A 22,776-nucleotide genomic window follows, 5' to 3' on the forward strand; every position below is an offset into this window, starting at 1 on the left:
ACGCCGCACGCACGCCGCCGCTGTGTGGACGGGCCGTAATGCAATTCTGCAGCAAAACTGTGGATTAAAAAGATTAAAAAGGGATAAAAGTCAATGTATGGAAGATTCATGCAACCCTGACGCATGCGATAGATCGCCAAATGATCTTGATAAACAAATCGATAGGCAGTGAAAAGTAACTACATTTACGATGTTTTATATATGATAAATATAATACTGTGAAAAGATCCATTCTGCATAACGAGTACTTAGACATTTTAATGTTACATGTTATACCGTTAAGTGTAGAGTAATTGGCTGAACACACTATTCTCACAGCACAGTGTTTACATTCAGTTACAGCCACTGCAGAAACACACTCCCGTTCATGAGAATCAAAACAGCGGATAATTACATTCATGTTCAGCAGTCACCAAACACTGAGCAGTAACATTAAGGCTCTGGATTCACACAGGAACAAACATGGTTAGTGAGTCAGGAGTTTTTACATTAGGGTAACAAGTAGGAACCAAACACACCACCTCAGCTCAACAGAACACACATCTTCTACTCTGAGCTACATGACTGAACACACTTGACAGTTGTTCGGTACACATTTGTACTTCTTCTGTGGGAAATTGGACAGTTACTGCACAACCTCAGATCTTCTAACCAGACTCGTATCACTCTGAGCTGTCGCACCTAAACACATCTCAGTTGTCTTGGAGAGGTTTTGTTTTCTACTATTTGGAAATTTGACTTATAAATGTAGTGCACCTTAAGAATCAAACACAAAACCTCAGATCTTCTAACCCAACATCTATCACACTGTATGATCAGATATACTTTCATAACGTCTGTTTTGATTCCTTCTCTTTGGGTGTTGGATCTAACAATAAATTGATAAACATATTGCACACGGTGAGAGTTGAACTCACAAAGCTAATCCATCTGACAGGCAGTGTCACATAGAAATACAACTAGTATGCAATAAGGAAAACTTCAGCCCAAATAAAGTCACATTTCCTTATGAGAATTGAGCTCATAACCGTAAAGCTTACATCGAGCAAGTATGCATTAAAATGTACTTAGTTTCAAAGGTTGTATTGTCAAGATTCAAGGCCTATCTTAGTAAGCTGAAGAGTGAACAATAATGTAATAAAAACAATCACCTCTTAAACTTTATTGCACGGTCATTTTATTTGCAAATGCAGGTTTTTAGGCTTGTTATCACAGCGTAAGAATACAGAAATGAGGCAGAGAGCAGATAATTAAGCAGCAGCCTTGTGGCCTATTAGGGATCATATTTACATCAAAACATGGCAAAAAGGTGCATGTGATCAATGCATGTAAAAAATGAACAGTAGGCAACAAAGTGAAACAACGGTCACACCTAAAAGTGTAATGCTGCATATTTGCGCTGAAAAACAAGCCATTTAAGCGCTAATGCAAGAAGCATTTGAGGTGTGGGTAAAAAATAGTGTATGCCATTAATAACCAAATATTTAAAGAGCAGAGACGAACGTCAGTAGATCACACAGTTCTTCAGATGGTAATTAAAACTGTAACTAGTGGATGACCTTAATCTACCAGTACGTGTGTACATCTGGACCACATTTAATTACAGTTTAGATACTAACAGTGACATTAAGGGCCGTTCTTTCGTTAAAAAAAGCAAAGTTTAAGTCCCACGTGTGCCCAGACTGCCTTTACACTACAGGCTGAGTAAAAATAAGAATCTATATATATATATATATTTATAAAACGGACAAGTCAAATCAAGCAATCTGATTGGTTCTTAGCCGTGATATACTGAGCGTATACCACGGGTAGAATTGTAAATTACTTTTCACAACAAGTCAGTATCCCTCCGCGTCTGAGAAAAACAGTATACCGTTGGGCTGAAAAGCAAACTGCCTGCGCTTCGCGTCGGGCCGAACCACGCCCTTTAGCTGTGATATAATGAGCATATACCACGGCCTGTCGTGAGCTATTGCTTAAATATATGCAGTTATTGCAGGAAGAAAGTGATGCTCATTTAGCGTCATAAAGCAAGTTTAACCCTTAACTGTTTATTAAGTCTACTTCTGAAAGCTGCTATGCTGTAACATTTAAATTTGAGGGCAAAATTAATCTAGTTATAAATAAAAACGTCTTTATTGGGACAATCCAATTATTCATTATCAATAGGAGATGATATACTTGTTTACAATATAAAAAAAGGCAACACCAGGTAATTTAAATTGGCAGGTTTTTCCTTTGGCCTGATATACCAACACAATTATGCACCACGATCCACCAGTTTGGACTAGAATTTAAGTATTATTTCAATATAAATAAATGTATTTTCTGCATTAAGCGTGTTCCCTGTCTGGCATTAAGCACTAGGCAAAGTTTAAAATGTACCTAATCCGCGTTTGTTTTACCTAAGCAAACTAATGAAGGTGTTGAAGGCAAACCCCAAAAAGCAGTCATGCATTTCAGGTGCGGAATATCCCATCTAACCACAGCAGTGACGTCTCGTTTATTTTCCTTGTTGCATCAAATCAAGTCACACATAAGACTCTTCAGCGAATAGCAGCTTCTCAAAGTCTGGTTCGGCGGATGAAGGATCGCTGCATCTCCTCAACCACTCCCTGCGATTCTCCATGAGTGCGAGCGCCACCTGCTGGCCGCTTTGGGGATTACTGCTCGGGTGAGAGGAAAAGTAGTCCCTCACTGTCTTGGTGTCACATGGGGAGAGGCAGAAGTGGGACTGTGGTGAATCCACATGGGAGATTTTGAGTCCTGGGTCGCTGGGAAGTCGTGTGAAAGTGGACGAACGATCCACGAGCACTCGCCCAGGTGCAGACCCTCGTCGCTCTCGGAGCATGGCGTCGCATCCTTCTTCCCCGGATTGAGACTTGTGTTGCTTGAACAGCGACAAAGACGGCCTGCTATGCTTGAAGAATAAAGATGGAGATGAAAGCTTCATTTCACTCTCTGCAGGGGAGTCTGAGGAGGGGATCCACGGGGACTGTGTGGGGATTTGAAGACTCCCTGTTGAGCGGTGATGTGTCGGTTGTCTCCCCTTCACATGGCCTCCTCTTCCTCCTCCTCCTCCTCCTCCTCCTCCTCCTCCTGCATCTTTAGAGGATGATATGGGCATGGGATGGCTGATTGAGATATGTTTTCTTCCTCCCTTGTCCCCCGCTTTTCCTTTCTCTGGAACAGCTTTCCCAGTAAGTCCGGCCTGTTTGGTAGAAAACACAGAATGACATTTGAGTTTAGTTTCTATTCACTTCTTATTGCTTGGTTTGACCTGGTTTTTTCACATTGTTTCAAAGTGAAGATACTAACAGTGACATTAAGTGTGAATTAAACTCAAATGATGGTTATGTTGGTCGTTCTTTCGTTAAAAAAAGCAAAGTGAAGTTCTAGTTTAAATCACAGTGTGTGCCCAGACTGCCTTTACACTAGGGCTGCTCCATTAATCCTATTTTAATCATATTTTAATCGCGATTACGATTATGGCTTGCAACGATTACGAAAACAACGTAATCAAAATAAAACGATTATTTTTTTATTATTATTATTACTTTTTTTTTTTTTTTAATTCTTTTTTCAGTTGAATTATACTTAAAGTTCAGGGTAATCAACTGTTAAAAACATACAGTTCAAATGTTTTTTGTCCAATAAATTCATGTTTTCAAAGTAAATGGATAATCGTTTTTAATAATCGTGATATCAATTATAGACTAAGTGGAGTGAGTGGAATATGTTGAATATCTGTTACCAAAATGTTGGCTATATGTTAAGGAGTTTTCAGGTTGTGACAGTGCACTGCAACATGTTTATTGGTATTTATTATTTTGATATTATTTATTCAAATGTAGACATGAATGTATAATTTATTTGATTTGATTACCCTGAACTTATAATTCAACAGTTAAAAAGTTCAAATTATTATTTGTATCTGTTTTAAAGTACAATAAATGGATGTTTTCAAAGTCAATGAATAATCACATTTAATAATCGCAATTACAATTATTGACCCAAATAATCGAGATTATGATTTTTTTAATAGAGCAGCCCTACTTTACACTACAGGCTGAGTAACAATAAGAATCTATATATATAAATGCAGTTATTGCAGGAAGAAAGTGATGCTCATTTAGCGCATAAAGTGAGTTTAACCCTTAACCGTTTATTAAGTGTACTTCAGAAAGCTGCTATGCTTCAACATTTAAATTTGAGGTAAAAACTAATCAAGTTAGTTATAAATACATCGTCTTTATTGGGAAAATCAAATGATTCATTATATATATATAGTAGTATTGGGAGATGATATACTTGTTTACAATATAATTATAGTGGCGACTGTGGCTGCGCGGTCGTCTTTCAACCAGAAGGTTGTGGGTTCGATCCCGATGAACTTCATATAATCTGCCTTCTGAAGTCATGTTCATTATTTGTTTAACTGGTTTCGTTTCGGAGCTTGAAGCTGCAAATGCTTAGCTTAGTGATTCTTAGATTCATATTTTTCTATGTATTTTTTCTTTTCAATGCTTATGTATCAACAGTAGACCAACATGTCGATGTATCCTTGGGCAAGATACTTAACCCTGAGTTGCTCCCGATGGCCGACGGTGTGTGAATGTGTGTGAATGTTAGTTCCTAGAGTAAGGTGCACTGCTCTGCATGAATGGGTGTGAATGGGTGAATGACATGTAGTATGTAAAGCGCTTTGAGGGGTCTTAAAGACTGGATAAAGCGCTATATAAGTACAGTCCATTTACCATTTACAATTTTTAAAAAAAGGCAATTTAAATTGGCAGGTTTGGCCTGATATACTTTATATATATACTATCTTTACTAAATATCATCAATACTCACCCCAGTTTTGTCGTCTTCCTCCTTCTCCACGTTGTCTTGCTGGGTCAGGGACAGCTTCCGGCCTTTCTTCAGCCAAGAGTTTGGATGGAGGCCCCTGCACACTTTCAATGTGCCCCAGTTTAGTGTTTCCTTTGCTGGGGAGCCTGGGTGTCCACTAGAGGGCAGAGCAGAGCTTACAGAGGAGGGAGAAGAGCCATGGGAATAGCTTGGAGGGAGATGGTTCTTGTTTGGGTGCATCCCTCGTCGTTTGGCCCATGTTCGGTCACTGATATCGGAGTTGAGAGAGTCCAGGGAGGAGCGTGTAGCTGTGGGGGAATTTGTGGTAGAAAGGAGGCGAGGAGAGCTAATTTCCAAACCTGTTTTCCTCAGTGTCAACGCCATCTCATCTTCTTTATCCTTACCAAAGAGAGTACTCCTGGAGACTCCTGGGCGAAACTTAGCCACGTATTTAATGGCTGGCTCTGAGCATCTTCTTGGTCTGTGAGGAGATAGAGATTGTGCATCATGAGTGGAGCTTGAAAAGTGTGCATGCTCCTTCTTCCTCCTGTTGCTCTTTCTCCCCTGCAGGTGCAGCTTCAGCCCCTGCATGTTTCTTTGCAGTAAATCTGGCTCTTGCTCGCAGTCGCTGAGCGTGAGGATGGAGTCCAGGCTGCCTCGGAGAGGTTTGGCTCGGCTGCAGAAACCCGGAGAGCTGCTGGCGTCCAACTCGTTCTCCAGACTGTCGTAGGACGAGTCGGTCAGAGGGTAAAGCCACGAGTCTGAAGAGAGAGAGGGGTGCAAAGACATAAACAAGACAGATGTAGGAACGTTTTGAGTTTCATTCAAACACCTGAACCTTTGAAAGATATATATATCATTCCATTTACTTGACTCTTTTTGCACTATTTCAATTTGATTTGTATTTACTTGCACATCTCAAAACATTCTCTTGCACTATTTTATCTGTTTTATTTATTCTATGTCGTATATATATATATGTTGCTCTGTTGGAGGAGCCTGTGACTTCAGTTTTTCCATATCTGCAATAAGGCAAGGCAAGGCAATTTTATTTGTATAGCACTTTTCAGCACGTGGCGATTCAAAGTGCTTTACAAAATAAAAACAAAAGACATTTAAGAACAAATACAGCATACACACATTATTAAAAATGCCTTTAAAAACAGGCATAAAAAGCAAAGGTAATGAAATAAAATAAATAAATAAACACAGCAGGTACAGAATACATGACTGAAAGGCATACTGTAGTGTGAGTATGGGCAGCTCAATTAAAAGCAGCGGCAAATAGGTGCGGTTTTAGTCTGGATTTAAAAATAGGAAGTGTTTCGGCAGACGTGCATGAATTGGGCAGTTTGTTCCAAATTAGGCGCGTTCACACCAAGTACTTTTCCCACAAAGGTTCCTGAGAACTCTTTAGTTCTGATGAACTAAGTACAGATCGCGTTTACACCGGAAATAAGTCCCTGAGGGTGGATTAGTCAAATGAAGCCGCTGACGTCACTTCTTCTTCTTCTGCTTTGGGTTTACTGGCAGGTCGCAAACAACTTTACGGCGTAAACTGCCACCCGGAGTCCCCGGCCGGAAGTCCCCGGAGTTAGGGACTGGCTTCAGTAGAAGCTGCTGAGACTCCCAGCAGCTTCTACTGAAGCCTTCCGAGTAAACGGCCAGAATGCCGACACCTCCTCATCTCCACCGCTCCCATGTTTTATTTTGTGTTGTCATAGGTTAGTTTCTCTGCGTTTCTGCGCTGGGCTAATGCTAATGCTAATAAGGATAATAAAATGGCGGCTTCACAAACGTTTTTGGGAGTTTGACGGGGCGTGGTTTGCATTCCGCCCAGCCAATCAGACACAGGAACTAGAGAACCTTTTTTACCCCCTTTTCAGTCCTTGCTAGAGAGCAGGGACCTTCGTGGGAGAAAAAGGTTCTCTAGAACTAATTTAGTTCCTGGGACCTTTTGGTGTGAACGCAACTAAATCGTAGTTCTCAGGAACCTTTGTGGGAAAAGTACTTGGTGTGAACGCGCCTATTGTTGGGGCATAATAACTAAAAGCTGCTTTTCCATGTTTAGTGGTTATTCTCGGAACAGAGAGCAGACCCGACCCAGAAGACCTGAGACTCCTGGATGCTTCACAGTGATGGAGGAGGTCGTCTATATACCTCGGTCCTAAGCCATTTAGTGATTTAAAAACTAGCAGTAGTATTTTAAAATAAATTATTTGGCAGACTGGAAGCCAGTGTAATGATCTCAGAACCGGAGTGATGTGATCCACCTTTCTAGTGTCAGCTGACTCAGCGTTCTGAATCAGCTGCAGCTTTCTGATAGATTTTTTAGTGAGCCCTGTGAATACACTATTGGGACGGGTGGCGCAGTGGTCTGGTCGGCCCAGTTCTAAACCCACTCCCGCCGCCGTTGTGTCCTTGGGCAAGACACTTCACCCGGATTTGCTCCTGTGGGTATTGTCCACAGAACATGTATGATACTAATGTGTACTTGTAAAAGCGCCTCGGTGACTTCGAGGCGTGAAGATGGACGGTGTGGCGCAGTGCAATGATCATCAGATCAAGGGGTGAAACTCGCCGCCGCTGCGTCTGTAAAGCCGTTGTGTCCTTGGGCAAGGCACTTCACCTGAACTTGCTCCTGTGGGTATTGTCCACAGTAATGACCATGATATGTGTGTAATGTGTATTTGTAAAGCGCTTTGAGCATCTGGAAAAGCGCTATAATAAATGTAAGGAATTATTATTGTTATGAATTATTGCAGTAGTCGAGTCTACTGAAAATAAAAGCATGGACACGTTTTTCTCAATCCTGTTGCGACATTTTTTAATCCTTGATATATTCTTCAGGTGGTAATATGCAGACCTAATAACTGTTGTAATGTAATGTTAAAATCCAGGTCTGAGTCCATCACTACACCCAGGTGTCTTGCTTTGTGAGTTACTTTGTAGTCTGCCGACTGAAGCTCTGCGATTACTTTTAATAATAAAGCCTTGAAACTTGAAAACCTTTCGATGATCCTTTAACTAAAGGAAGTTACTTTTTATAGTTCTGTTGTTTGTGTACCTGATCCCATCTCGTCAGTGAGTCTTTGTGGCGGTCCTCCGAACACCGAAGACGGATCTTCTCCCAAAATCTGCTGACAGTGCTCGATCATAAACTTCACCAGCTCACAAACCTGCGGCAAACAAAGGGAACACTGGTGTTTCAATAGTGTGACAACTGTGGACTTCAATTAATAACAAGTGTAACAAATGTTATTATCATCAATGTTCAAACCGTCCAAGGCTGGCTGAACCTCCTTTCTTCTCTTCCAGCTATAAGAGTGCATCATTTCTGAGCAGCTAGTGTGACAATGAAGGTTAAAACGAGGTGTTTGTGCAGATCATTTCCCTCAACCGTTTGCTGTTTTCAAAAAGTCAAACTGTTCCAAGATAATACTTTTTATAAAGCCGATTCGAGACATTCTTGAGTAAGCTTGACCTGGTTTAAAGGTGTTAACAATGCTACTGTAATCAGGGATTAACACAAATATATATTTCAAAAACAACATGTGTGACTGATACTGCTAAGCCCAAATATCTGAGGCATTCAGGCAATGAAGACGGAAATATGCTGTGAAATGTTTTGAAGATAATGAGAATTTTGGTAGTAATTAAAAGGCAGAACTTTAAAGAGTATCATGACACAATTAAGCCTTAGGATAGCACATAAAAGCATAAGAATACACCCTTCTCTCCAAAAAAAGGAAATTAATTGAAAAAGGAAAATTGATGGAAACTAATTCAATCTTAGTCGTTTTGAAAATGTCTCCATTAGGTGCTCGAAATATTTTAAAACAAGCTTTTTGCTATGTTACTACTTCAAGATGTTCTATGTTTTATAAATTGTATTAGAAAGTCTGAGAGTAGAGTCCTGACACAAGGCCAGTAATAAGATATAATAACGTGGTTCCTTATTGTTTCTAAGGAACCAAGTTATTATATGTTTTGTTTCTAAAGATGACAGCTTTGTACGGCTTGTATGACCTGCAGACACAGCTAACACACTTTGTTTCTGAGCCGTGACACAAAGAATGATTTAATTGTGTTGCAACATTAAAACAAAATAGCAAGGCCAACTGTATCTCCGTCTGGGTCAAATTCCTCCAAGTATTAGCAGTGATATTTCCTCCCACTTTCTCACCCTCTTGGTTTCCTCTCCCTCCACCTCAGGGCTGCAAGGAGCTCCTGGAGCCCAAAGCATGCTGGGAGCGATGCACACGGACAAATTGAAGCTCGTCATCTGGTTTTCGTGGGCGTTGCCCTGGATACCGCGCAGCATTGCTAACAGGTAGCGTAGCAGCAGGGCGTTTTCTTTGGGAAGCCGTAAAATCATCCTGCAGAAAAAATATGTCAATAGGTATGTATATATATATAGTGTAGAAATGGCAATGAAATTATGCTGCTGCTCCAACAATGCAACATATATTAAAAAAACTTTTAAAAAATAAAAAAAAAATAAAAAAAAAATAGTGCAAAAAGTCTAAATGCATGTAAATAGAATATGGTATTTACAAGAACAGAATATTAAATTAAATAATGTACATTAAGACACAATTAAATACGGTTTATTGCGGTGATAACTATTTCTAAAAATAAGTATGTTGCAAGTTGACAATGTTTATCGGGGCATATATTTACTAAAGTATGATATTGTGTTATTTCCAGTTATAGATTTAAATAACGCACAGTACAGTTTTAACATTACATCACCTCTTTACGTCCTGCAATTGTTCCTCTTCCTCCTCCTCTTCCTCCAGAACGTCCATCCACTCTTCATGCAGCTCACAACACAACAAGCTGCTTGGGATGCTGCGCAAGAAATCCTGAAAACAAACAAACAAACAAACAAACAAACAAACAAACATCACTTTATCACACATGCATCGTTTCCTAAGTTTCTAGTTTTGATACTGTAAGTGTTCACAAGCATGATTGAGGTTGATGTGTGTAATGAGTGACCCCTTGTGTGCAGAAGCTCTCTGTTATCCCTGCAGGTAATAATAATAATAATAATCCAGATTATAGTAACAAGCTAATCCAGATCCTCTGCTGTCTGTTCTGCTCACGTAGCTGCACGAGAGGATTTACTTTCTGTTCCTACAGGTGGGTCAATTAGCTCACAAATAACATGATGCTACGATGACACGTGTTGCTATGAAGCTTCTTTAGATATTGAATAATGTATTTATGTAAGAGAATTACAGAGCACGGGGTGGGGGGTGATTTCCCCCAAAACACTAAGAATTTCTAGGATTTAAATCGTAAATATAGAAGAAATAACCTAGAAAATAATCAAATAAATCCTTCAATATTGTTTATTACCAGTAAAATAAGGTGCTTTTTCTTATTATTATGTCTATTGATGTTTAACTTAAATATAGACCTACACCCATACTGTTAGGGTGGCACCATTGTAGGTAAAAAAATAATACAAATAATTACGAAGCAGGGGGTAGGGGGTGATTTTCCCTAAAAAAAACTAAGAATATTTCAGATTAAAGTCGTAAATATAGGAGAAAAAAACCTACAGATGATGAGAACATAATCAAATATTCCCAGATATAATAAAGTAATTAATTTATAAGAAATGCATCTCAAATTCTTTGAGATTAAAGTCACAAATTCCCAATAAAACACAATTTGGATAAATTGTTTTTTTGATAGTAAACCACATTGGTGTATTATGCCAGCAGCAGATAACCAACTAATCAAATTATACTCTTCAATCCGATCTGGCATTAATGAAACATGATGTCATGATAACTGTCTCACTTTAAAGACTCCGGCGATGAGGAAGACGTGGTCTTTTGTCAGAGGAAGTTGAAACTCTCCGCTGTCCAAAGAGTCCCGAAGTTCACGGACGGCTCGAGCTCCAGCCGGACGACGGAAGATCCCCCGCGTCCACGAACCCTCGTGGTAAAGGAACGCCATCATGTCCTAAAGAAGGGACAGAAGAATGTAATAAGAAGTCTAAAAAAAAGTTTAAAAACAAACACAATTCTTGGTGAGAAAGAAGGATAAACGAGCTAGGAAATCACTCCTTGTTTTTCCCACTCACCATCACAGGTTTCGGCAGAGCGTCCTCCACGCAGACGGAGCTCAGTGATTGGCCGAACAGAATGCCTCGGGGCCCGCTGGCGAGGGAAAGTTCGTTCAGGTGAGAAGAGGATCCTCTCCAGAAAGCCCAGGTGATGAGAGAGCGCCTCCTTTTGAACGGCTTCTGAGACAAATCTGAGAAGAAGAACACAGTATCCCAGAATGCATTAGCAATTAAGAGGATCAGGATCAAAATGATAGATAGATGGATAGATGGATAGGTATGTAGGTAGGTAGGTAGGTAGATAGATAGATAGATAGATAGATAGATAGATAGATAGATAGATAGATAGATAGATAGATAGATAGATAGATAGATAGATAGATAGATAGATAGATAGATAGATGGATAGGTAGGTAGGTAGGTAGATATGTAGGTAGGTAGGTAGGTAGGTAGGTAGGTAGGTAGGTAGGTAGGTAGGTAGGTAGGTAGGTAGGTAGGTAGGTAGGTAGATATGTAGGTAGGTAGGTAGGTAGGTAGGTAGGTAGGTAGGTAGGTAGGTAGGTAGATAGGTAGATATGTAGGTAGGTAGGTAGGTAGGTAGGTAGGTAGGTAGGTAGGTAGGTAGATAGATAGATAGATAGATAGATAGATGGATAGATGGATAGATGGATAGATGGATAGGTAGGTAGGTAGGTAGGTAGATATGTAGGTAGGTAGATATGTAGGTAGGTAGGTAGATTGATGGATAGATAGATAGATAGGTAGGTAGGTAGATATGTAGGTAGGTAGATATGTAGGTAGGTAGGTAGGTAGGTACGTAGGTAGGTAGGTAGGTAGGTAGGTAGGTAGGTAGGTAGGTAGGTAGGTAGGTAGGTAGGTAGGTAGGTAGATAGATAGATAGATAGATGGATAGGTAGATATGTAGGTAGGTAGATATGTAGGTAGGTAGGTAGGTAGGTAGGTAGGTAGATTGATGGATAGATGGATAGATAGATAGATAGATAGGTAGGTAGGTAGATATGTAGGTAGGTAGATATGTAGGTAGGTAGATATGTAGGTAGGTAGGTAGATTGATGGATAGATGGATAGATAGATAGATAGATAGGTAGGTAGGTAGATATGTAGGTAGGTAGATATGTAGGTAGGTAGGTAGGTAGGTAGGTACGTAGGTAGGTAGGTAGGTAGGTAGGTAGGTAGGTAGGTAGGTAGGTAGGTAGGTAGGTAGGTAGGTAGGTAGGTAGGTAGGTAGGTAGGTAGGTAGGTAGGTAGGTATGTAGGTAGATAGATAGATAGATAGATGGATAGGTAGGTCTAGATGCAATAAATTCCTGTAAATGAGCATTGTATACATAATAAAAAAGGATACATGAGTAAAAACTACATTTCATCCCTTTTTTAAACAGGTATTGATCTCACCTGCAGATTCCTGCGGTGCTTCATTGATCCGAGGCTTCATAATGAACTGGCACTGCTTGTACACCTGCATCTGCTCCACCTGTCTGTCTGCCGCTCTGCTCCCCTCCCCCTGAGACCCCGCCTGTCTCACATGACTCATCTGGATACTGAAGGGAAACTCATGACCTGAGAGGGAGGACAAGAGGCAATATAACTCCCCGCAGGCTGGTTAGAAAAACATGGATAACATCACATTACTAATCAGCACACCCACAGTGACCTCTCGCTTTCACCCTGCAGGAGATACATTACACAACACACTCTCTTCTCCACGAATGAATGGTGCTAGTGTGTCTAAAAAAAAACATCTCACCCCCGTGTCAGCGCTTAGAGCTTCTCAAACTTTCTCTGCAGAAACGAAACAGAAATGACCTGAAGACTCAAAGTGGTCCTGACTTACTGACCTATCAGAGGATAGGGGGCGTTGTCCCTCTTGGAGATGACCCACAGCTGGAAGTCTTTCACATTTCCCTGAGCAAAACACAGAGAGAGACGGTCAGAAAAACAAGAAACACTCTGAGAACAATGCCTTTAAAACCACACAGTCGGTCCTGCAGAAGAGGAGGAATACACTTTAGGATAGGAGATGTAAAAAGAGTAGAATTATCTTCCACGCTGTGGGTTTATATCACATGCAACTTGCACTGAGCTGGAAAGAGGCTACAGGGCGTCTGTGAAAACGTTAGTTGTTCTGAGTTGTATGGCATGGATGATTATGTTAAACTTAAAGACATCAGGGAAACCAGGACCGAGATCTTTCGAAATGTTAGGAGATACAACACAAAATGGAAAGCCCTCACTACATAAACGCCTGCAGGTTAACATAATGAAAACATATCTAATCAAAAACGGAGATATTTCAGCAGCAGTGTCAGGTCATTCAAATAAGCACCTTACTTAAAGGGGACCTATCATGCAAAATGCACTTTTGTACGTCTTTTCTACATGAACATGTGTCCCCGGTGTTCCAGGGAACTCACCAAGTGTCAGAAAACACAACCCTCTCTATTTCCCTCCATACCCAAATCTCTAAAAAAGGGGCTGCAACGGATCTGATACAGACTGATCCAGATTTGAACACTTCTATGACGTCACAGAAGTGGCGCTACGGCTATTGGGCCAACTTGGGCTAAGACGCTGTAGTACATATGCCAGGCCTGTAGATGGTGCTGTTCTCACAGAATCAGCCCATGATGCAAAGACAGTGTTCAATTGAGCGAAATGAGGAATGGCTAAAATGCATGATCTGTTTGGTATTTTGAAAAATAAAAAGTATAAATATGCCTTATGTAGGTATGGTCCTACACTATATTATTCACATATAGCATGATAGGTCCACTTTAATATTTAAACAGTTAACATGAGCAATACATGGGTTTCGTTAAGTAGTTGTTTGCTGTTTACATCAGATCACAAACAGCCAGAGCATATGTTACAACACATGAAATAAAATGCAATTAAAATGTGTGTTTCACTCACTATGATGCCAAACTGCTGCAGGGCCAGGCGGATCACCTCATTGGCTGAATCTGAGTTGCTGACAGGAAGCGTCTTGGTCTAATTGGGATAGAAAGACATGTTGACAAACTGTGAGAGCCAAGACAAGAGGTGTAACTTCAGATATACATCAGTAATAACAGTGACACAGACAGACAATCTTTAAACATCACATCATTGAAAGCTTAAGTGAGAATAATGTGGTGTTGGTGTGTACAATTCATCCTGATAACATTGCATGATTTAAACTTACAATAGCAAAAGTATTGATCCCTTTCCCATAGACCCTCAGAGGAATAGTTTTAGGTTCCTCCTTCTCCTTCTCTTCTTTTATCCGACTGGAAAGGAAGCCGAGAGGAAGCTTTACTCGTCTCTCTTCACACACACACGGACACACTTTATGTTTATGCATGGAGGCAGAGTTTACCTTTTGAGAAGGGAGAGCCATCTCTCCTTCTGTTCTGCTGAGCTGAGGAGAACATGGAGAAGATGTCGTTTATTTCAGAATAGGGCTTATCCTGTCTGCTTTCTGATCACTTGGTAAATAAGGGCAGGTTTACGGCATCAACAACAAATGTACTAACGAACGTAAACACATTTTCTACAGCCTCTGACGCAAGAAACTTCATTTGTACATTAGCTACAGTGCAGTTATGACAATGCACATCTTAGGGGACCTGTGTGTGTGTGTGTGTGTGTGTGTGTGTGTGTGTGTGTGTGTGTGTGTGTGTGTGTGTGTGGAGCGTGTGTGTGTGTGTGTGTGTGTGATAGTGTGTGTGTGTGTGTGTGTGTGTGTGTGTGTGTGTGTGTGTGTGTGTGTGTGTGTGTGTGTGTGTGTGTGTGTGTGTGTGTGTGTGTGTGTGTGTGTGTGTGTGTGTGTTACCTAAACATAGCCACACAGTTACAGGTGGGCCAGCCCATGACGAAGCTCCTCTCTGGGTTCGTGCTCCCCTCACACACTTCGTCCATGCAGCCTGCCGTCCACATCTCACACACACACACCTGCGCCTTCTGCTTGAAGTGATTGGCTGATCTGGGAATGCAGAGGAAGGCACCAAGATTCAAGATTCAACGCTTTTAATGTCCTTTGTACAGCAGCTACAGCGTACATATGACAATGAGAATCTTAGCTCCAACAGTGCAACACAATAAAACAGATATGATACAAATTGTGCAGAATAGCCTATAATATACAAGTAATAGGAATATTGATATATATTAAGTTACAACCAGATGAATGTTATGGATGTTCTTTCAAAAGTTCAGTTCAGTTTCATGCAACAAAAAACCTTGGCTGAGACATAATGATCATCTTTGTGTGATGAAGGGAATTTATGTGAAATGTCCGAGATGGTGATCCAGTAATTAAATTACATTTCATTTAGCTGTTGCTCTATCCAAAGTGACAGCATATATATCAACTGCCCATTGAATCTCACTGTAATGAAGTTACTGAATTAATTGTACTATTTGTAAGTATTTGTATCAGCTGCATATGTAAAAGTTTGTTTTCCGCCCTGTTTCAGAGACAGCTTCCTGGTTCCTCGGCCAAACCAAAACCAAACTTAGAGGCAGGAATGAACCTCTGAGAAAATGCTCCCCAACTTACTTGGCTTTTCCAAAAAAGCTCCTTCCAATGCTCAGTGGCTCAGGGAAGTTATGTCTTACATTAAGTGGAAACCCTTCTTCACCTTCCTCAATTCTCTCTCATTTGTATCTACTGATTAATGGACACTACATTGTGGCTACATGGTCTGTTTTGGTTATAACTGTGGTTTTAATATTGTACGCCTTCAAGTGAAGATCATCTATGTATGGCTAGCTTTGAACTGTTCAATCTAACCTATCAATGTACCAAATGTATTTTCTATGTGAACATTTAAAAACCTTACTTGGCTTTGGCGATCACCAGCAAGTCGCTGAACAGGAAGAGGTGTCGCTCCTGAGTCTGCATCCCCGTCTTCAACTGAGCGTTTCCGTGGAGAAGAAACGACCTATCAGAGCCGGGGAGGAGGAGGGACTGGACCAATGAGCAGCTCTCGGGACACACTGGAACCAGGAAGCTGTCTCTGAACCAGGGCGGGAAAAAAAAAATCAAGTTTCAAGGCTTTTATGGTCATGTGTACATAGCTACAGTGTAGTTATGACAATCTTATATACAAGTAATTGGAATATTGATATATATGTAAATTGCAAACAGACGGATGTTCTATCAAAAGTTCAGTTGTTTAATAGTCTTATGGCCGGTGGGATGTTTTTATTTTACTCATCAAAATATCCTGTCTTTTACATATGCAGCTGACACATCCATCCATCTTCTCCCGCTTATCGGTGGTCGGGTCGCGGCTGATACAAATACTTACAAATAGTACAATTAATTAAGTAACTTCATTACAGTGAGATTCAACGGGTAGTTGATATATATGCTGTCACTTTGGATAGAGCAACAGCTAAATGAAATGTAATTTAATTACTGGTTCTCCATCTCGGACATTTCACATAAATTCCCTTCATCACACAAAGATGATCATTATGTCTCAGCCAAGGTTTTTTTTGCATCAACATAAAATATGTACAGCAGAAAAGGAGGAAGAAGGAAGGTATACAAGGCTCACTAGTCATCACAATATACATTTATTTCATCATGTTAACATACTAGATTACACCTGAAAGCTCACAACATGCTAACGGTTTTAAAAGTCACATTTTAATAACATTTATCATAGCCAGAAAAGTATAAATCAAACCTTCAATGTATTTGTTTACAGGAAACGTAACCAAATATAAACTTAAAATATTGATAATAAACCAAAATCACTCTATTCTACATGTTTCACTTAAATAATAACAACAAATAAACATCTTGCATTAAACACATCCTGTTAAAAACATTACATTCTGCACTTTTCTGCTCATGAGACCAAAACTCAGAGGACAAAAGTGTTTTGATGAAGTGGAAATGAAAGAAAACCCTTTTGAAAAAACATCTGTGGAGATTTAGGACAGACCCTCTTTAACTCCAACCTCATTAATTCTATGCACACTTTGTTCAATATCACAAGACGTTGATGCAACCCGAGCAACTCACAGTTCCTTCAATGATATGTAACTTGCTGTAAATCATATCATTACATCATAGTATAACCCCGTAAATGTGCCATATCAACATATGCCTTTGATTTCACATGTACGTGTTTCAATATTTCTCAAAATCAACTGCGAAACCATCTTGCAAACAAATCCTCAATTATAAAACCTTTTGACAGTTTGGTATATTTGAGATATTATGATACATCGGGTTACGGTTGATTTACTTGGTATGTTCTAAAAATACTAGTTGTAGAGAGGCACCAAAATAAATTAAAATATGTAAAACAAAAACCAAGAATCAATCAATGATACGTAACTTCCAGTCAGATACACTGGTAATGCATATTAGCTGCTAACTCAATGGTTAAAACTGTTCCCTGTTAAGCCCCAAGGACCCCCTCGGCGGGTCCTTTTTTTCTTTTTTCACGACACTGTGTCTCAGGGGGTCTTAATATTTAAGAACCTATTAATGTGTTATACCAGATTAACGGGAATAATCTCAGCTAACTGACGATACAAACAATTTTTACCAAAACAAAACACAAGTCTCACAAGAAGCATCTAAATGACCCGAAAAATGAGCGAAAAATGCTAACGCACTTTGGCACAGAACTCAAGATAAAAGTACCCTTATTAATTATCGTAGCTGCATTTACAATATATCCGATTAAAGCTAAGGTTCCACAGATTATTTAGGTATATATATCTGCACTGAGTGATCAGAACTCGTGACAGGGGAAGCAAACTCAGACATCACAACACGTACCTTTACGTAACTTTTAAGGGAGATCCTCTCACCGTAGCTGTCAATCTGATCAACAGACGTGTTCAATGGCATTAAAACGAGAAAAAACGCGACTGAATCGGTTAATCCATAGGTTGATAATGTTTCTGGGCAATCATTTTTTAATTTATAATCCATAATTCCAGTTTTATGTAAAAATCGGAGGTTAAAAGTTAGCTGCTAATGGTAGCCACCAGAGTTATCGCAGCTTCCGGTCTTGGCTATGCGGCAGTCTCATATACACACACATTACCAAATAACGAGTATGTGGGAGTTCCCCTCGATTCCATTGGCTCTGACGGTTAGAAAGAGATGTCAATCAGCAAAATCGAACAAGGGGGGCCAGAGATAGGTCAAATCCACCCAAAGACGACCCCAGAAGTGTTTTTTTTTGCTAAATCTGTCTAAAAAGGTCAAATTTCACTTGTTTTGCATCAATCTTGATACAGGGTAGTTATTATATGTTTTAGTTTGGATTCCTAAAGCTTTTAGTCTACCATCCCATCATTCAAGGGTGATTTTCACTATAAGTAATTTTTATTTTTGGACGGACACAATCATTTACATTTTTTTACTGTGTTCAATCTGAATTTACTTTAAAATAAAAACATTTATATTGATTCTGACACTTCTACATGCAACTCACAGGTGTAACCTTGCTTTGAGATAAAATATTATTAATTTAACCCTTTTAGAAGGGAAGATATGGTCATTTGTTCTGGGAATGTCATTTTCGAGCCTGAGACCTGAAAAACAGGCTCGGGGTTTAACAGGTTTTAAATGTTTTGAGGTGTAGAGTGTTGGTTTATCAGAAGTCTAGAGCCTCATCCCAATACCCCTCCTCGACTCCTCTCTTCCCCTCCTCCGGGACTTGACCCGGAAATCGATCAAGACACGCCATTTTGAAGGACGTCTCAATAGCTGAAATGCACACGTAGGAGTCGAGGAGGGGTGAGGGAGGATACACGCAAGCAGACTACGCGGAAGTGTTTTCACGAGTATAAAAGCCCCGCCCCCACCTTCACAGCTGGTCCATTTCAACAGAGGAAAACCGACAACTGGAAGATGAGTGGAAAAGCCAAACATAAATGTATAAGTGCTCACAGCTCCGTGGGAATTATTATGTGCAACTCATTTCTAAAAGGTTTTCACATTACTATAATTATATTTTTATTTAAATGAGGCTACATTTTACACCAAAACGGAACACAAAGGAAGGACCAACCATCATACATTGAATTCCTTGACTAACAAGAGAAAGATTCATTTATTTCAATAAATATTTAACCAGAAATGGGCCGGTTCTAAAGGGTTAAGCCCGATGAGAGGGGATATAGCTGAGCACATGTCATCATTAACAGACGTCGCTTAAGAGTGACGTTTGAGCGAACGAGGACATCCCAATGAATACCTGAGGACTCCTCTGTCCTCGCGACACCTCCTCGTGTCTCTCGCTCGCATGTTACGGAGGCGGAGCTAAGATGCAAGGAAGGGAAGCGAGTGAGGGAAAGGAGGAGTCGAGGAGGGGTATTGGGATGAGGCTTATGTTTGAGAATATGGGTAAGGGGTCAGTGGGTGTTTTTTAACGAGGTTACTTCTTCTTCACTTTCCCTGTCTGTACGTTTAAAGACAGGGCTATTAATAGATGCCTGATCCTCTGGTAAGTCTGCGTCCAGGAGGATTATCTATCCGAGTCGATTCAACACCTCACTAAGGGGGGTTGGGTGTGTGTGTGTGTGTGTGTGTGTGTGTGTGTGTGTGTGTGTGTGTGTGTGTGTGTGTGTGTGTGTGTGTGTGTGTGTGTGTGTGTGTGTGTGTGTGTGTGTGTGTGTGTGTGTGTGTGTGTGTGTGTGTGGATTCAGGGTTTGGTTTGACTTCTGTTAAAGTGAGCTGTTAGGGACGTTTAGAGCTGGACCGAGTCACCTGGTTAAATACTGCTGGTACCTGAAGGTGTAAACTTACAGAATAAAATGTGCAATGTGAAAAAAATAGGCGTAATTACGGCGTACTACGAGCATTCAGTGTTAAATGTGTGAGAAGTACCTGGAGATAGTCTTGGACCTGATGAGAGCCTTGGAGATGACCATAGAGGGGGCGGACTGCCGCCGATAACTCTGAGACTTCATCCGCTAAAAACAGACAAAAACACACAATAAGCTCATGCAAATTAAAATATTATCTCACCTCTGCATGTGTGTAATGTGTGTTTGTATCCATGTGTAACAAAAGGTCATATTAACGCTGTTTACACGTCTTTCTTCGACTGTAGAGAATCAAATATTTAATTTCTGATGACCAATATTCATACAGATTGCATCAAAGGAAGATATCTCTGGAAATCAGATTAGCTGTGCAATTTAAAATTACCATTGATTTGATTATAGCACTAAACTAAGTCTTCAATGTGCATCAATTTGGATTTTACAAAAAAGTATCAGAATTTAGCTTAAAAACAATAACACGTTGTTTTTCTCCCTTAATCCCATATACATGTAAAGACCCTTATAACACGTTACAACGTTTTAATGAAAGCCTTTCCTGCACAACTAAAAAGCTCCAATCCCAAAGAGAGCTGATCTCAGACCCTTTAATGTTGTGTTTACACTTTCCTCAAGTGCAACACATCCATCACACCGCTGGGAGCGACGGTGGCCTCCAAAAGGACAGGAACGTCCGATTGAAGCAGGAGAATTTAAACACGGAGGAATGTCCCAGCATGAAGATTAACCCGGTGACAACATAGAGCAGTCTGTCCAACGTCCAGCCTCATCTGTCTCTGCCATGACTCTCCTGACCTCTCTCACACTTCCTTTGCACCGTGCACACATGTGTGAAAACTGTGACGCTCATATAGGACTGGTGGCTGCAGTGAACATATTTGAATCCAGAAATCTCAAACTAGTCATTTCAAATGAACTACTTTAACTAAAGCATGGCACATTGAGACCCTCTTTTATGTCTTGTTGATTTCATCCTAGTACCCCATTTACCTTCAATTGAATCTCATTGTATTAGGATGTGAGTTCAAAGCTAGGTGACAGATTACATAATTGTTATTATAACGTGTGTCCGATTAACACACTCTGTGGTCACCTAATACTTATCATGATTAGTATAGTGATTTGTTAAGACAGGTAATCCACTTTTTAAGATGTACTTTGAGGCATTTTTTTCATATTTCATGTATAAATTAATTTCATTTGAACTCTTAAATACATTAAGGTGCAGACGTCCCTTGCAATATCAGCAATTAAAAGCAATAAATAACAACAATTCAAGGCCACAAGAAACATGAATACTAAATGTTATAATCAATTAAAAAATTAATAAAAAGTAACGCTGATTAATAAACAATAACAAGAACAACTGGAAGTAAAATAAGATTAAATAAAAATTGCGTTTAGATAAAAATGTTTTTAATTGTTCTGCATGTTGTGCCATGACGCAATTCAGGAGGAGAAAGTCAAACCAATAGCCATGTGTAAGTGTTTGTCATTGCTTTTGCACTAAATAAAAAACAATGTTATTCAAATGTATCCGTAGAGGAACATGAACATTGTGATCCATGTTGTGGAGACATTTCAGTCTGAACGTATGACATTAAAGTCACTGATGTGTCCGTAAACTTTACAGAATCAAACGCTCCACAGTGAGAAAAGATCGATCCAATCTCTACACATGTTTTGACATTTCACAGTGTAATATCATTGATTTAGCAAGGGTCACACGGTGGTGGGACATTCCTCACTCTGCAGCCACAACATATACCTGTCAGTCCTTAGAATAAACTAACATGAACTCATAGCGAGAGTTAATGTAGGGAAACACACCTACTGAAAGCATGTAAAGGATATTCATTTTTGCTAAACCAATGCACTTTAAACACCATTTTTATGATGTATCTGATTATAGTACACATTGTTCATGACTGTAATAGATTTGACTGCAATCTAAAATGATTATTATGTGTCAACAACCATCAAAACTATACTTTCTAATGTGGTTTGATTTAATTGTGACTGTGTTGCTCACAAGTGCAGTTTCATGCCTAAAATAACAAGTTGAATATTTGATTATAAGACACTTAATAATGCACTAGAATTAAGTAACATTGTTTATGGTTGTTATTTGTTATTATGCACATCATTATCCTAAGGACTATTTGACTTGTTTGAGTATCTTTATGGAGGCACATAGGACAAAGCATCTATTCATATTTCCGTTACTTTAAGGACATTTTTATTCTAATAACAACTGGTTAGCTATTCTATAGGTAAACACATATAAAGAAGCTAATTTGTAGCCTACATGTTGTCTGGAGTTGAGCACTCATATTATACGCAAATAGATTAGCAAAAGTGCATGTTAACCCATGACTACATATTAAAATGTATTAATGACATATTGTGCACTCATATTAAACGCAAATAAATGACGAAATGCGCATGTTAACCCATGACTACATATTACCATGTGTTAGTGACATCGACATACCCTTGTGTTTTCCTGTTGCTGCTGTTGCTGCTGCTGCTGCTGCGGAGACATGTCGTCCATCAGCCTCCAGACACTCACTGTCCGGCTGCCCTCAGGTGATTCAGCGGGGAAAAGAATCCCATTAATATGCTCCTTCTCCGGGAGAAACGAACCATCCCAAAATCACCGGAAACTTTTTTAGCCTGCGCGTAAAATGGAAAACGTGATCAGCGAGGAAGGGAAAATAAGTTTTAAAAAACGTCAACACATACGTATCTCCTTGTCTTTATCCTCAATGGAAGGTTGTGCTGTAACCAAAAGCACCTCCTGCTGTCTGGATTATCAGATACTTTGCCACCCCCCTAATGCGTATTTACGCACCGAATGGAGGCGGTGCCAGTACGCTGCAAAACATACGCCCGTCTATTTTTAAACCAAATTGCTCCATTCAATCTGCAGGGCGATCAGATTTACCCGAAAACAAACAAGGCAAAAGAAGGTTTATTGGGTGAGAGTAGCTGTGTGCTTTGGGGATTACGTT

At 39.8% G+C, this 22,776-nt stretch overlaps 1 protein-coding gene across 1 annotated transcript; it reads right to left on the reverse strand.

The window, feature by feature from the left end:
• Positions 1 to 79: 79 nt before the first annotated feature.
• Positions 80 to 22,553, reverse strand: LOC307032811 (rho GTPase-activating protein 20-like). The gene is made up of 16 exons (XM_079671085.1): positions 22,257 to 22,553; positions 19,806 to 19,891; positions 15,781 to 15,957; positions 14,772 to 14,921; positions 14,316 to 14,357; positions 14,142 to 14,226; positions 13,871 to 13,948; positions 12,796 to 12,862; positions 12,353 to 12,517; positions 10,955 to 11,127; positions 10,669 to 10,833; positions 9,607 to 9,719; positions 9,038 to 9,230; positions 7,919 to 8,030; positions 4,855 to 5,612; positions 80 to 3,211 (listed from the first exon to the last, which is right to left on the reverse strand). The coding sequence occupies exons 1-16, from the start codon at positions 22,314 to 22,316 to the stop codon at positions 2,531 to 2,533; spliced, it is 3,105 nt and encodes a 1,034-aa protein (XP_079527211.1). The 5' UTR covers positions 22,317 to 22,553; the 3' UTR covers positions 80 to 2,530.
• Positions 22,554 to 22,776: the final 223 nt, after the last annotated feature.

The sequence above is a fragment of the Notothenia rossii genome, assembly GCF_949606895.1.
Source record: "Notothenia rossii genome assembly, chromosome: 3".
Lineage (NCBI taxonomy): Eukaryota > Metazoa > Chordata > Actinopteri > Perciformes > Nototheniidae > Notothenia > Notothenia rossii.